Source organism: Eschrichtius robustus, chromosome 14, assembly GCF_028021215.1.
Source record: "Eschrichtius robustus isolate mEscRob2 chromosome 14, mEscRob2.pri, whole genome shotgun sequence".
In the NCBI taxonomy this organism is placed as follows: domain Eukaryota; kingdom Metazoa; phylum Chordata; class Mammalia; order Artiodactyla; family Eschrichtiidae; genus Eschrichtius; species Eschrichtius robustus.
The window spans coordinates 16,224,142-16,240,489 of record NC_090837.1 but is presented as its reverse complement, the minus strand read 5'-3'; the positions used below and the strand labels follow the sequence as shown (position 1 = coordinate 16,240,489).

At 40.7% G+C, this 16,348-nt stretch overlaps 1 protein-coding gene across 4 annotated transcripts in view; it reads right to left on the bottom strand.

Annotated features, from left to right (window-relative positions):
• Positions 1 to 16,348, bottom strand: part of HECTD4 (HECT domain E3 ubiquitin protein ligase 4) — a 199,788-nt gene that overhangs the window by 78,547 nt on the left and 104,893 nt on the right. For all 4 annotated transcript variants that reach the window (XM_068562278.1, XM_068562280.1, XM_068562282.1 and 1 more), the window contains exons 22-35: positions 14,826 to 14,945; positions 13,590 to 13,694; positions 12,351 to 12,514; positions 11,527 to 11,760; positions 10,330 to 10,522; positions 10,034 to 10,138; positions 9,466 to 9,554; positions 8,906 to 9,081; positions 6,569 to 6,704; positions 6,334 to 6,475; positions 6,078 to 6,244; positions 3,690 to 3,836; positions 2,821 to 3,005; positions 716 to 869 (exon numbers count right to left, since the gene is read on the bottom strand). In XM_068562278.1, coding sequence (XP_068418379.1) covers positions 716 to 869; positions 2,821 to 3,005; positions 3,690 to 3,836; positions 6,078 to 6,244; positions 6,334 to 6,475; positions 6,569 to 6,704; positions 8,906 to 9,081; positions 9,466 to 9,554; positions 10,034 to 10,138; positions 10,330 to 10,522; positions 11,527 to 11,760; positions 12,351 to 12,514; positions 13,590 to 13,694; positions 14,826 to 14,945 — 2,117 coding nt within the window. The remainder of the gene's footprint in view (positions 1 to 715; positions 870 to 2,820; positions 3,006 to 3,689; positions 3,837 to 6,077; positions 6,245 to 6,333; positions 6,476 to 6,568; positions 6,705 to 8,905; positions 9,082 to 9,465; positions 9,555 to 10,033; positions 10,139 to 10,329; positions 10,523 to 11,526; positions 11,761 to 12,350; positions 12,515 to 13,589; positions 13,695 to 14,825; positions 14,946 to 16,348) is intronic.

The window sequence follows — 16,348 nt, the reverse complement described above, 5'->3', positions numbered from 1 at the left end:
TAATTGACCAACAATACTTTAAAAGATTTTTGAATATTTTCTGATACCTGATGTTTATTTAATTGAGATCCTATGGTTCAGCACGATTCACAGAACACCAAGACTTAGAAACCCAAGCTAGGAGGCTTTTAGTTTAGTCTTTTATTCCTTTTTAAGAAGTGCTTCAAGACCAAAGAGATCATACTGTGTTGTACTGGCCTCAAGAGTCTGGGATCTGCCACAGCTGAACCTGTTACATTTCAGCAGAAAGCAAAGAATAAGCAGCCTTATGTGGACAAGCTTTTGTGGGCCTCACAGCTCACACATGATTAAACATCCACAGAATATCTTCTTTTTAAAGACACAGCATGAGAAGGTGAATTAATTACAGGTCCTGGCTGATTATTCTTTAATCTTGCTATAATGAAGGTAAAGATGTTTGGTTACTGAATGCAATTGTATTGACTCAAAAGGCTAGCAGCTGTTGCCAGTAAAGTATTGAAGCAAATGATAATATGTTATTTTATGATGTAGATATTCACCTAAATAATTTTCTTATTTTGGAACTAAATGCTATTTTTCAATGACTTCATCCTCTACTGTTTTTCTTGACGCAAGAGCATATCAGGATGGCCTAGTAAGTTAGATGTTTCTAAAGACAACCACCCGCAAAGGAAGCCAAATCACTCAGAGGAAAAGCCACCTCCTCCCACAGCTCCAGCTGGGCCTTCCTTACCTCGAGAGGTCATTGAGAAGACTCAGGACGTCCTGGAGGGCATCATTCCCGGCGGCCTGGTTGCCGCAGCACTCTGTCGCTCGGGCGAGGTGGTTGGTGAGAAGGCTGGACACCTGACGGGCCAGACCTGAGTGCACAGCCTCTGTGGAGCCGCCTTCAGAGTTCAAGAAAGAAGAAGCGTGGTGAAAACCCCAGGAAGGCATGGCGAGTCTGCAGGTGTGGCGAGCCTGCATTAAAGCCCTCCCTTTGCCCAATGTTTCTTTAACCTGCTCAGTATTTCATTAGCCATCCAATTAGTGTCTCCTCATTAGATAACAACTGCACGTAAACAAGGTAACAGTAACTTGAAAAATGATTCAGTGTTGGGGAAAGACATTCCTCTTAATTAAAACTGAATATAATTAATCCACACAAAACCCAGAAACACACTTTGATTGACAGGCAAGAATCACCATTTTACTGTGACGGAAACATCTTGATATATATATATATATTTTTTAGTGAGGTACAGTTGATATACAATATAAGTTACAGGTGTATAATATAGTGACTCGTAATTTTTAAAGGTTGTACTCTATTTATAGTTATTATACAATATTGGCTATATTCCCTATGTTGTACAATATACCCTTGTAGCTTATTTTATACACAATAGTTTGTACTGCTTACTCCCCTACCCCTATAGTGCCCCTCCCCGCCCCTCTCCCCACTGGTAACCACTAGCTTGCCCTCTATATCTGCGAGTCTGTTTCTTTTTTGGAAAACACCTTGATGTTTAACTCACACCCTACCTCTTCTCAAACATAATAAAAGACCTTTTTTGGTCTTTCCATTTTCACTGTAGTTCCAGAGCCTTCCCCAAACATCTCTCGTAAAAGCCACAAAAATTATTTGCCATTTACTGTTCATTCTGCCTGGAAGTCTTCTTTATCCTTCAAGAAGAACTCACATGTCACCTTCTTTGGGAAGCTTTGCCTGATCCCTAGCACAGCTGGTCTGTAGGGACCTCTATGCTCCCATAGCACTCTGTGTGCACCTTGATCATGGCATTGATTGCACGGTAATTATTTGTTCATTGGTCTATTTCCCCCACTGGACCATATTTTTTAAGGTGAGAAACGATGCCTTAGTCATCTTATGCCTGGCTCTCAGGACAATAAAACGCACAGTGAATGAATAAATAAACAAGCTATATACCTGGGATACTATGGAGAAGTTATCCTTCAAGTTTACTTTTTAAATTGGATTGGTGACTGAAAATATAATCTGGAAATAGCACCTCAAAAGTGCAACTGAAAAATCATCGCATAAAAATATTTATTCGGACACCGTTAGCAGTGTTGACAAAAAGGAAATGAAAGATGTCTTCAATTTCCTGGGGTTACTGTACTCCTTCAGGTGGTTATCGTTCCTCCCCACCCCCTCAGCTTTACTGAGGTATGATTAGCAAATAAAAATTGCATATATTCAGATTGTAGAACGTGAATTTTTTAAAAGGTGTACAACGTGATGATTTAATATGCATATACATTGTGAAATGATTACCACAATCAAGTTAGTGAATACATCCATCACCTCCCATAGTTACCTTTCTGTGTGTGGGGGAGGGGATAAGAACACAAGATTAATTCTCTCAGCAACTTTCAAGTATAAATAAAGTATTATTAATTCTAATCACAATGCTGTACATTAGATCTCCAGAACTTATTCATCTTATAACTGAAAGTTTGTCCCTTTGAACAACATCTCCCCATTTGCCCCTGCCCCCTAACCGTGGCAACCACTGTTCTACTGTTTCATGAGTTTGGCTTTTTTAGATTCCACATATAAGTGAGATGGCTGCAGTATTTGTCTTTCTGTGTCTGGCTTATTTCACTTAGCGTAATGCCCTCCAGGTTAGGATACTGTTTACTGTCATAGAGTAGTGATAAATTTTCATAGAACCATGCCGATGAAGAGGCTCCCATGAAATCATAATTGATTCAACCAATCTACTTATGTAATTTAATATAGCTTTTCTTTCCCCCAACCAGCACGAATACTTAATACATAAACACATCAATAGAAGAAATCAGTGAGCTCTAGAAAGGAATCCTGTTTCTCACCTTCTTCTTTTTCCCATTCAACGCAGCGGTTGGCAAGCACCTGGAAGGCTGCCCAGGCCATGGTGGCCACCTTCTGCTTCTTGGTTTGTTTCTCACTGGAGCCGGACTCAGTCTGACTGCTCAAGCTACACAGTCGATCCATGAGCTGAACAAGGCCACTGCGCACCAGGCACTTCTCTTCACTCCTGGGCCAGGCAGAAAGGGTTGAATGAAAGAAATATAACTGACCAGCCCTTAGGAACTTCTCACTTAAGATTCAGGTTATCAAAGGGCTATAAAACATGTCGGTATAGTTCCTTGTCCACAACTTAGGATACCAATGTATAACTCAACATAGAAATTTTTTAGAATGAGTATTTTCCTTCATAAGTAATGAACTTCAAGTTCTGGTTAGTTCGTATAGAAGAGCAAAGTAAAAGTCGATGGAAGCAACACAAGGTTACCATAATAGAAAAAAACTACACATTTTATCATAAGGGGATTCAAAGAATGACTTCATGAATTCTTGACATCTTCAAACTATTAATCAAGTAACTAAGAGAGGAAATAAATGTGCAAAGGCAAAAAGTTTTGCTCAATACATAAGTAATTTCCTAGGGAACTATTTCTTTCCTTCAAACTTCTCCATTTTGACAATGTAATATAATCCCTAATGGGGATCCACATTTGATCATGCAGGAACTCAACAATAAGGAATTTACATAGTAACTTTAAGTGTCTGTCAGGAGACAAGCTCATTTAATCAGAGTGATAGTGTCACTGGATAATCAAAACCAAAAAATCCAATTTTTTTAATTAAAAAATATTTCTATTTAATCAACTACACTGTGGTGTACCTTACTAACAACAAAAAGCATTTCCTTGCTTACCTGGTGTAAGGTATAGTACATAAGAGTCCGATGCTATTTGCACAAGCAATAGGGTAACGGGCGCACAAAGACACAACAGAGGTCATGGTCTCGCCGAAGGCGTCCTGGACCTGCTCGACCATCCCACCACAGGTTAGTTCTTCAATTCTAGGGAACAGAACCAAAGCTCAGACTTCCTCAACCATGTCAAGAACGGCAATAGTGAACACAAGAGCAAGAGAGTTCTTCTGAGAAACCCAAGAGTGTCTAGATGAATCCAGAACTGAAGGAATCTTGGAGATCAGTGTTTCCCAAACTTCAGGATCACAGAAGGTTGTTGGAAGGGATTTCTAAGTGTGCCTCAAAGACAATGCCCACACTCAAGAGAAGTCTGGGAGGGCTTCTGGCGCAGTGGTTAAGAATCCACCTGCCAATGCAGGGGACACAGGTTCGACCCCTGGCCCGGGAAGATCCCACATGCCACGGAGCAGCTAAGCCTGTGCGCCACAACTACTGAGCCCGCGCTCTAGAGCCTGTGTGCCACAACTTCTGAAGCCCGTGCGCCTAGAGCCCGTGCTCCGCAACAAAAGAAGACACCGCAATGAGAAGCCTGCGCACTGCAACGAAGAGTAGCCCCCGCTCGCCACAACTACAGAAAGCCCGTGCGCAGCAACGAAGACCCAACACAACCAAAGAAAAAGAGAAAAGTCTGGGAAATCCCACGTTAGGTAAAGGTAAGTAGGGTTCCTCACTGCAGGACTACTCAGAACCTTTTAAGGTTAGAGTCTTTCATATCTCTAGCAGCAAGAGAATGGCACCCAACATTTCCCAAACTTATTTAACAATGAAACCATTCATTTGAGGCATGGCTACGACATTCCATGCAGCACTGAATACTGTAAATGCAATTGCACTAATGAGAAAACCAAGACACAAATAGGATTAGCGAAGCGTCCTTTGCAAGTTCGTACTCTGATTATGAGCAGAATATGAGAATCTTGTTGGGAAATAAGACTTACCCAGTGTAAAAACACAACCTGGGATAGATTCTATGGCAATTAATGCTGGCTGAAAACTGGAACTATCGGATTTATCTACAAAGATATACAACATAATATTGTTTATAATAGTAAAAATAAATAAAAACTAAGGTTTAAAAATAGGAAATTGGCTTAAAAAAGGTCCAGGGATATGATGCAGTGCTATCCGAGCACTAAAAACATTACAGGAGATCACTACGGTTAGACTAAAGACTGAACAAATACACTAAAACATTAACAGGTTTTATTTTAAGATGCTGGATTTACAGGTGATTTTTATTTTATACTTTGGGATTTTCTGCATTTTTTTTAGATGTCTGACACATGGCATTAATAATGTCATGAGGGAAATGTAATGAGGGAAAAAGGAATAATGCTGCCAGTGTTACAGAGAAACTACTCTGGAAGTAAGCTGTGGCAGTCACTAGTGTTACTCACTACGCCTTCTGGGCACCGCTGCGGTTGGGTGGGCATGTGACTAGTCTGGCCAACAAGCCAGAGCTCTGACAAGGGCCCTGAAAGCTTTCGAGATGGTGGTCTCCTCCTCTGTCCTGAGCTCTCTGTGATTACCATGAGCCAAGACAGACCTGCAATGGATGTGAGCAAGAACTAAAATTTTGTTTTTTCTGCAGCGAAGAGCAGCCCCCGCTCGATGCAACTAGAGAAAGCCTGTGCGCAGAAATGAAGACCCAACGCAGCCAAAAATAAATAGATAAATTCAAAAAAAAAGAAATTTGATCTAGTAAAAATAAGCACCAAAAATATAGGGATATAAGGTTGTTGACTGCAGCACTATTGTTAATGCAAAAGGAAACCAAAACAGAAAGAAGGAAGAAAGGAAGGGTGGAAGAAAGGAAGCAGAGGGAAAGTGAAAGAGAGAAAGAAACAATAAATGAACCTATGTGTACATCAGTAGTGGATGAGTTACATAAAATATAACCATCTTTACAACGGAGGTCCATGAAGTTCTTAAAAGCTATAATGCAGATCTATACATATTAACATGAAAAGACACAGATATCCAAGATATATTGAGGAAAACAACTGATTACAGTTAAGTCCTGTGTAATATAATCTGAATTGAGTTTTTAAAAAATCATACACATACACACTTAAGCATACAAAGAGAATGAAATAGCTATTATGCATGCGTAGCTGATACAACAAGCTCTTAATGAACAGAGTGGAATTTAGGAAGGGAAGGTGAGTAAGGAGACTTTTACTTTCTGTTATATGCACTGAATTTTTAAAATTAAATCCTGTACCAGTTTTATTAAAGTATATTATTTTACGGGAAAACATTAAAATCTAAATCTTGCCCCAAGAGTAATCTCTGGAATGGCTTTCGCCCATTCAACTGGCGACTGACCTGGGTCCTCCCTGAAGGACCATCGTCACCGGACCCACAAGATGCGTCACTCCCCCGACTCGCACGGCAGCCGTCAGCAATTCCCGCATGTGCACCAGTGCCTGCTTGCGAGTGTTTCCCCGCCGCCACCTTGTCTGCGCAGCCAAAAGAAAGCTGCTGCTGGACACCTGAAACGCATGAAAAGGAAGTACACCTGACTCCTGCTGTCACACGACCCCTCGCGCTATCCACCTGTGGTCGGCAAAACGTGACGTACAGCTTGGTCAGGGTTGGTGCCGATGAAAGCAAACAGCTGCCCCAGCAGGACGCTGTAGGTGGGCTTGTCCCTGCTGTCCTCGATGGCCAATGACTGCAGGAGCGTGAAGGAGCTGCTGCGGTGGCTGGTCACGTGGCGCCGCCTACAGCCAAACAAGAAAGCCGCTCAGGGAGTGTGTTGCGATGACAGCGTTCAGCCGCAGGTGGGAATCCGACCTTGGCCATTAGCTATTTACCTCTGATTTGCTCTAGTAAATTCCAAATCTTCATTACCAATCATTTCCAGGTCAGAAGGAGCCGACATGCTGCGAAGAAAAACAGGCTGCCGCACAGCATGAGATATCACCTTTGTTTCAGAGGCTGATTTACAAGCTGCAACAGAAAGGAAGAAGAACGTTGACATATCTGCTATCCTATTTGTAAGGATGGCGGCAACAGCGAAAAGTAACAAGGAACCACCAAACTGTCTAAGAGTATCTTTGCTTTCCAGTTCAGCCACCCAACCAGCTAGCATGGCACACAGATGATTTTTAGGCCAATTTTTTTTTTTTTTGGTGGGGGGCGGCGCCGTACCATACAGCTTGTGAGATCTTAGTTCTCCAACCAGGGACTGAACCCGGGCCTTCAGCAATGAAAGTGCGGACTCCTAACCACTGGAGCGCCAGGGAATTCCCTAGGCCAATTTTTTAAAACCTTGAATATTGAGGTTTAAAACCTCGAATATCAAGGTTAAAAATTACTTTATCTTGAAAAACTAAACTCTTTTTATCAAATTGGGTTTCCAAAGAAAGGCTGAAAAATTCATTTAATTTTGTAAACCATCAGTGTTAACTTTAATATTAAGCATTCCAAAAAGCAAGAGAGGACAGAGAAAGTAATTTCTGGAAGCAAAAAATCTTAATTCAGATAAATCCAGATCTTTTTTTTTTTTTTAGATATGGCCTTTGTTCCCCCTTTAATCCTGGATTTATTTAGCTGACTTACTGCCATTTGGTGATACCTCTGCTTTGATCATAGTTGATGTGAGTAAATATCACACTTCAGCTAGAATCTGACCAGCCCTTCCTATAAGACATATACTCCTATCAAGGAAATAGTTGTTTTGTAAAAGAACACTTTAATGGAAGCAGACAAAACTGCATGTGAAGATAGGCTAAGAAAAAAAGATGTTAAGAAAGTTGAGGTCATTTTGAATCTGTCTTAAAAATGGTTAGATAGCTTCAATCTAAAAAAATTATAACTTTTGAAGACACTATCTCTTAGGAAACTACTGGTTCATCATCTCTGATGCCAAAAGCCTCTTGGAAAGCACCACCAGCCTTACTGAGTGGGTAAGTCTTTTATGGGACCTTTAATGAACACGGGCTACTGTGGCCAGGGACATGGTGTAGCTGACCATCTTAGCATGTGATCATACTGCACACCTGGCATGCTTCCCCTGCTGCAGGGGGACCCTATTACTGGGGTCAGAAACCTGGGAGTCATCCTAGACTTCTCTCCCTAGTGAGAGGAGCCCTGGGCAATCAGATGGGATGAAAACGGTTCACTTGCTCCATAGTGTCCATCGGGCAATGGGTCTAGACAACATGGAGTCTTTCATTTAAGAACATGTTTATGACTTGTTCTCTCAGGATAATAATTAACACTTGCTATTATGGGCTCTGCCCAGTGTTGTGGATCTGGCTTGAGTAAGAAGGCTCGTTGATTTCCCTGAGAAATGCGTTTTCAAGCTAGCAATTAAAATGTGACCAGGAGGGCTTCCCTGGTGGCGCAGTGGTTAAGAATCTGCCTGCCAGTGCAGGGAACACGGGTTCGAGCCCTGGTCCAGGAAGATCCCACATGCCACGGAGCAACTAAGCCCGTGCACCACAACTACTGAGCCTGCACTCCAGAGCCCGCGAGCCACAACTACTGAAGCCTGCGTGCCTAGAGCCCGTGCTCCGCAACAAGAGAAGCCACCGCAATGAGAAGCCCACACACCACAATGAAGAGTAGCCCTTGCTCGCCGCAACTAGAGAAAGCCCACGCACAGCAACGGAGACCCAATGCAGCCAAAAATAAATAAATAAAATAAATTAATTTAAAAAAAAATGTGACCAGGAAAAAAATTAATAGTGGAAATTCATGCCAGAAGGTTCCACATAATTACTAAAGAGGAAATGCAAACTCAGCTTCCAGAGAAAAATATGATGCATTCCAGGATTCACAATGTTGACTAATTATATGTTACTATGAAAACGACAATCCATAATCTAAAAATGAGGGGCACTGGGATCATAAAAACACATGTCACTGGGCTCCTTAGATGCTTCCCCTCAAGACTAAACAAGGCAGATGACGAGGCACCCCTGATGCTCAGATGACTCACAAAACACCACATGAATTCAATGAAAAGTACTTCTTGGCTGGAAAAAGTAAAAGGCAAAATAAAAAAGCTGAAATTTCCTTTTTTTCCTTTCTACGAGTACACAAGAGTGATTTTCTTTTCTTTTTCTTTTTCTTCAAAGCAGCTGATGTATGTTTTATGAACAGACTAGCGCAGACAGCCTTGCAGGGCTGGCTGTCAGCAGTACCCGGTGTTTCTGCGGGGGTCCCTGAGATGCTTCTTGTGAGGCCGGCCTGGGCCGCAATGGTGACGTGCAGCAACAGCTCAGCTCGGTTCATTAGACTCTTCACTAACGTCTTCGTTTTAGCCAGTGGGTGCGAGGGTTTCTGAATAAGAGAATTCACTTCTTGTAGGAACTTCTCCCTATAAAGAAAGACTGATGTGCATTTAGTTGTCCTCTGGTTTACCAAAACTAAAGTGTTTAATTACAAAGGCTATGAGAAGATAGAGGGGAACCTAAGCAAAAGTAACCTGATAAATATTGCTCGCCTTCCCCCTTCCCCATCCGAGGAGAGCAGTGCTATAAACTGGCCAGTTTTAGTTCCTTTTGCCCAGTTTCAAGTGCCTATATGCTAACTTTTGAAGGCTAAAATCAAAATTTCCGAATACCAAATAAGTTCCAACTCTAAAATATTTAGTTGAATGCACAATATTTTTTAAAATATCTGTTAAGAGATGAGATCTTTGCATTTTGTTTTGAGCATCAAGGTGATATATTAGCTTTACACAGTTACTAACATCACTAACCTCAGAGATAGGACCATGTTTTCAAGATCATTTCCATCAAAGGAGACTTCCTTCATTGAACACAAAAGTTCTAGTTCTTTCATTTTGTTCTAAAGAAGGAAAAGTCAAGAAAAGATGGTATGCAGAATCTGCAAAAACCGAGTTTTACTGTACATGTTAAAAGGAACAGAAAATTTCAGGGAAAAAACCCACCTTTGGTCCATATTTCTACACCAGAAGCACGTTTCTAAGTTACTATTTGATATTTTAATGATTAAAAATGGCAATGACTACTTTCCGGGGATTTCTTCAGTGCTTATAACTTTTTTTTTTTTTTTAAAGGCTTGAAAGCAGAATTTGATAATGATGATAACTGCTTTATAAAACTATTAATCAATTAAATAACGAGTAACTTTTTCTTTGTATCACTGACATGCTGATCTAATCAACCTTATTTAACCCTTTTTAAACAATGGGTATGTTTTGAGGCACGCAACATTTTAAAAATGATGTTATCTCTACGCACACAGTATATACCATTGTACTACAAATAGCAATGCCCCAGTGATGAGTCACACAGCTTGCTCACCTCATTAAAATGGTAATCATAGAAGAAAGGCATGTTGTTCTCCAGTTTCCCCTGCGTGGCATCATCAACCTCACTTTGCCATTTCTGTTCCAATTCTGCAACACTCTGACACATTAAAATATAAAACAACGTGAAACTAGATGCAAAATAAAAACAAATGCAATCTGTAAATTCAGAAATTTTAGTCGCAATAATCTTTTTAAAATTCAGATCACTTTTTAAACTTCATTAAATTTCCAGGAAAGAAGTCATTTCCCACAGTTATGAGACATCTAAATGTTTTAACTTTCACTTACCTGCAGCTGTCTCTCCATGGCATTGAGTTTCTTAAATGTCTCTCCCATGATTTTACACAATAAATCATATTCCTCAGCATGTTCTTCTTGATACTGGAAATTTATTAGGGACTGCAGTGCATCAACCAAGTTCAAGTGCTTAATGACACATGATACCACCATTTCCTCCATCACGTCTGGCTGGATTACTTCTCTGCGATCACAGGGGAAACCAGTCAGCTATATGACTAGTATTGGCAAGGGCTCAACTTACCAATACTGTATTTTATAGATGGAAGAATGTACGCTTTGATTTAAGTATGTTAAATATTCACCACACTTTCTTTATTACAAGTTGGCAATAATTTGATATATTTAACTGATAAAACTGACATTGGCCGATGAAGCTGAAAATCAAAATTAAACAGACTTCATTTTCTATGATTTGTATATTTTGAGCTGGTGTTATATTAGAGCTGGAATAGGTCTGAGGTTAATAAAAGATCTGTGGCACGATTTATCTGCCAATTAATTTTATGCAGTATTATGGCTGGTAGTATTTTGGGCGTATGGATGTTGGGCTGAAAACAATGGTGCTTTTGTATTTTGTCATGTTAAATTTCATCTATTCTTTAAATTCTTCTCTCTGAAATGGCCAATCTTGCCTCAGAAGGCAGAGCAGAGGCCTGCAAAACAGACTTAACTTTAAGCTAGAATACCACAAAGACATTGGTAACTGCAAGACCTCACATTCTAGATTAAAGATTACCATCTCGCCAGACGTTGAAAATAAAGAAATGTCTTTAGACCCTATGGAAACCAAAGTTGATGACTACCTTCAAGTAGAAGGTCAAACTACCTGAGAAAAACCTAGAACTTGTCAAATGTTAGCATGCATCAGAATCATATGGAAAACCTGTCAAAACACAGATTACTACTAGGCCCCATCCTCAGAGGTTCTGATTCAGCAGGTGTGAAATGGGGCCCAAGAACTGACAAGTTCTCAGGCGATACTAACGTTGCTGACTGAGAGCCCACGCTTTGAACCCACCGACCTGGAACACCACCTGGGGGTACTCTCCAGAGCACCTGGTTAACATTCGTCAAGTACATGTAAAATGAAAGGTTCATCTGCTAGACTACAAGAAGAAACATACTCCCTTCACTTGTTTAAACATTTTTTTCATTGGGAAAATAAAGTGCTGTATAGCCACATACTTTATACTTGGTCTAAATTGAGGTCTGGCACGCCCAGAAATTTCCCTGAGCTTTATCATGATTCCTGGAGGCAGCCTGATCCGGGGCAGGTCAAAGTAGTTTCCAACAGGAGGCACGAGGATGTCAGAGGGGTAAGTGAATTCTCTGTCTTCCTCGATGGTCAGAGGCAGTGGAGACGGGCTTGGAGTAAGGGCAGGGGAGATCACACCATTGGCCTCCACCTGCCACTGGCACCTGAACATAAAGAAGAAGAGATTCTTCACTTCCTCTTCTATCTGGAAAGCTACTTGAAGTTTGCAGATATATCGATATTCAACATTTGAAGGATCGCATTATGTATTAAGTATTTATTCATCAAACCTCCTCCAGAGGCTAAAGAAAAATGAGCATTATATGAAACCCCATCTTTGGGACTCTACCTCCTCCCCAACACTTTATTATGAAAACTTTTAAATATACAGAAAAGTTGGAAGAATTACACAGTTAACACTCATATACCCACAGCCAAGATTCTAGAAGGAACATTTTGCTATGTTTGCTTTATTGTCCATCTTCCCATCCTTTTGGGGATCCTTTAATTTAATGATACAGTATTTGGGTTGGAGAAGAGCTTACACAGTTCAAGGGTGTAATTTCAAACTTAGTAAAGTAAGGGCCACAAGGCACTTTGATGTAATTTTCATCTTATTTCTTAGACACAGTGGTGCCCATGGGATTGGCAGGCAGTAGGCACAGTCAGCTGGGAAACGTACTAAACGTAGTTTTGCACATAAAGTCCTTTTTCCTTTGCGAGCAAAACTAGTCCACTTTGAGCCTTTTCTTACCTTTGTAGAAGTTTGGACCGCAGCAGCTCCTGACAGGCTTCTTCTTCCTTGGTAATTTCTGGTCCGTTGTATAGGATTCTTAACATGGAACAAGCTAACACAGACAGACCTAGAGCCAGGTCTACCAGAAAAGGCAAGCCTCCCGACACATCCTCTGAAGACTCCTACAACGCAGACAGGGCAAAGCAGACTGGTCAGTTACACGGAGGAGCGCTTCACCTGCGCCGCAACACACTGCACTGTCCCCAACCACAGGGGCTCATGGAGCAGTGCCAAGTATCATTGCTACGGGACACAGAGACAGCACCCAACACCATGAGTAGATAGATGGCGGCACTGGAATGACCACAGCGCGAAGTCTCAACACAATTCTGGAGAGAGGGGAGTCAGTAAGACTCCGTATTAGAAACAGCATAAATCACATGCAAGATTTTTTGGCTAGCTTCCTCTCTGCTGTACCTATCCAGGTATAAATCACTATTCCATTTTGTCACCTCCATTCTGCGCTTGAGCGAAGATGCTGTCAATGATTGCACTGAATTCATTCAATACATATTTATTGAGTGCCTACTGTGTACCAGCCATTGTTCTAGGTGCCTGAGATAAAGCAGAGAACAAAACAAAGATGCTTGCCCTCATGGAGTTTACATCCTAGCAGATAATCCCACTCCAGAGAGTCTTGGCTTGGTTAAACTTAAGCAACCGCCAAGTCTGAAATACATTTTAATTTATTTAAATAGACTTAATTTATTTAAATAGACTCCTGGGAGGAAAGTAACTGGTACTGTTAAAAGGAGTAGACTAAACCTATATACAGACTGTAACATGAGTGATTAAGCAGAGACAGATCTAGACTAGCAAGAAGAGCCTTTGGGAACAGAATAAAAATAATCCGATTCTACTACTCTTAAAACCCAGAATCCAAGGGCTCACTTCTACCAGGTGTTCGAGTCTTCTTCACCCTCTGGAAAGATGGTGGAGGCAGACCACCTCTCCAGGCTTTGAAGACGGAGCCCCTAGCAAGGGATTCTTTCTGTGGTGCTGTATTGATTTTAGGTCCCAGCTAGTTTTATTCCATAAAACTACTACTTCTATTAGTGGTCTACTACTGCCAAATGGAAGAGATGGATGAAACAGCAGCTCATATTTTGCCTTGTTTCCAAGGCAAATATGATGTATGTACCCAAGGCACACAGGAAAAAGTACACTATGCCCATACCAGTGGTTAGATTCAAGTACCTGAGCGCGAACTGTGCAAGCAAAGCCCCACATAGCTTTATCGGGAGTGTTATGTTCACGGCCACTTCTCATTTCAAAGGAGAAGGTGACTGTATCTCCTTCCACCTTAAAATTTAAGGGGGGAAAATGCACTTTAAAAACAAGACACACAATTTTCAAGAGAGCAATGAATTTCAGAGATTTACTTTCAGAAGAACCACAGCAACATTTCACTTCTTTTCTCACTCGCTTTTTGATTCAAATTCTATCCCCTCTCATCTGGACACCAACCTTTCAGCTGCCTCTCCTGACCAGGTAGCTTTGGGAATGAGGCATCTGTGAAATGGCCACGATTGCCCAATAGCAGGGTCAGAGTAAAGATCAAATCTTGAACGTAATTTCAATAAATTCCTCAGATTTCTACACTTTCTGTCCTCCCCCTCCTCCATTTCACCACCTCACTTGTGCCAGTAAGGTGGGCAAATAGCCAGTAGCTTGAAGAACACAGAGAGAGTGATGAAAGACCTTGCTCTGTATTGTTGAATCAATACCATGAGTAAGAAACAAAATGCAGGAAATCAGAGAACAATTAAAAGTATTGTGCTGATCCAGATTTGGACGCATCTGGACTATACCTCTGGAGGTAACTTGCTGCCTATGGCTGAATTAAAGAGGGTACATAATATATGTGAGAGAAAGGCTCTGGGAGCAGACTCTGGAGAGGTTTTCAGGTTTTAGTGGGCATTTCAGTTCATATTCATATTCTAGGTAGATATGTTACAGTTCAAGGGCCCATATTACAAAGCATGGCTCCAATCTCATCAGTCTGAGAATGGATAGTTACTTTTGCTCCAAAGGCCCCAATTCATTTGAAAACACTGATTCCACATTTTAAAATGGCAATGGCCCTGTGGTTCTAGGACACCCATCATAAGGGAGTCTAGAGAACAAGTGAGCGGGAAGAACTAGCAGTCCTTTCAATGGACAGGGAAAGAAATGCTGTGACAACCTCAGCCCATGGAGTAACCTATGGAACAGATAGATACAAGTTCTGGAGCGGATAGGGGTCTGATGCCTTACGAGTGAAAGGAGGGTCATTCTGAACAAAGTAGTGAGTTTACAGGCCTACCGAGGTAGCCCCACCTCAACAAAAGCCCCCGTGGCAAATGTCTTCTAGAATTAGAGTTAATACTTGGGCCCACAGGGAATGCAAGTTCATTTTCTTTTCTAGGAAGCAAATGTGCCTGGATGCCATACCTTCACCAAGTCTTTCGGCCAACCAGTTCCTAAGACACTACGGCTGCCATATCCCAGTGTGTTGCCTCCATACTCAGCAACCTTCCTACTGTTTGTGTTAGGCCCCGCGTATATCACCAACTTCAAAACAGAAAATATACTGTTAGACTGTAAAAGAAAAACAAAAACAACATCTACAAATAAAAAGGCTGCAAAAAAACGTTCGTTTAAAAATACATTTATAACCAGGCACTGGTGTCATTATAACTAATATTTCCTGATTTTTTTTATTTATTTATTTTTATTTTAGGTACAAGTGATACTTGTTTAGATGCAACCAGCCATTGGTATTTACAGGGCAGCCACAGAGTAGTATCAAGTATTACTACAATTTAATTGGCTTGGGGACCTCACATTAAAATAGTTATACTCAGCTATTATATGTATTTTTAAAAGTAGCTATTTTAATCCTAAGTAATGACATATAGCCCATTAATAACAGGTATAGTTTGCCCCCTTAAATCCTCCCCAAAATTAATAAAGTGAACAAATACAGATGGCAAGATGGTTATATCTAACATGAAAAATAAAAGTAAAAAAAAAAAAAATTCAATGAGTAAGGATTTTAAAAAATGCAACAAATTGAAAATAAGCCATATATTCTTAGAATGTTGCTTAATGGTATAAAAAGAAATGACACAAATTTGGGCCAGAAAGGGGGCTGCTTCTTCTTGGGTCAGTTTTCACGTATCAATATTTTTCTTCAATAAAAGCTATTCATTTATATACAATTAACCAACTTTCTAATATGGAAGAAAAAACATTTAGACATCATTTGGCACTCAAATACTTCCACAGGAAGAATAAGGCTCTGGCTTCTGTAAATACCAAATTCTGTCTTGTAATGCACACTCTGACCACCTCTGAGCTCAGTTTGGATCTAAAAGCTGCACTTTTAGCCCTGGATGCTTAATCATTTTGTGATTTCTTACCCTTCTGCACCTTTGGGGGACACCGGCCAGGGACCACTGGAAAAGTAAGAGTTACTTTTATCCATGCAGTAAGCCTCCACATTTAACACTAATGTCTACTGCAGGCGGAGGTTAGCTTACATCAGAAGATGCAAGTTACTGTTTTTTAAAGGAGAAACAAAATGACACCCTCTAAAATGGCAACCTCTTCCATTTCCATTTTAAACAGTCATATTATTTGAATGTAGGAAATGGGGGTAGCTACTGCCAGGAGCTGTGAAGTGGGACAGACTGATGCCAGGAGATATATTTTTTGAAAGGCCCACTAAAGAATTTTCTAAATTCTCTTGCTTCCAGCTAAGGTGAGAGTTTGAGGGGCAAGTCTTAAACCCCTCCAGACATCTGGGAATCTTCACTATCCTAAAAGATAAGGGGAAAGAGGATTCTATAACTTGCCCAATAATGTGTTTCACCATCTCAGTATATACAGTTAAGAAGTTCCCTATTTTTACCCTAAAACTCTCCCTTGATGGGATTTAAGACCATTTGCCCTTACAGTTCACAGAGAAAGAC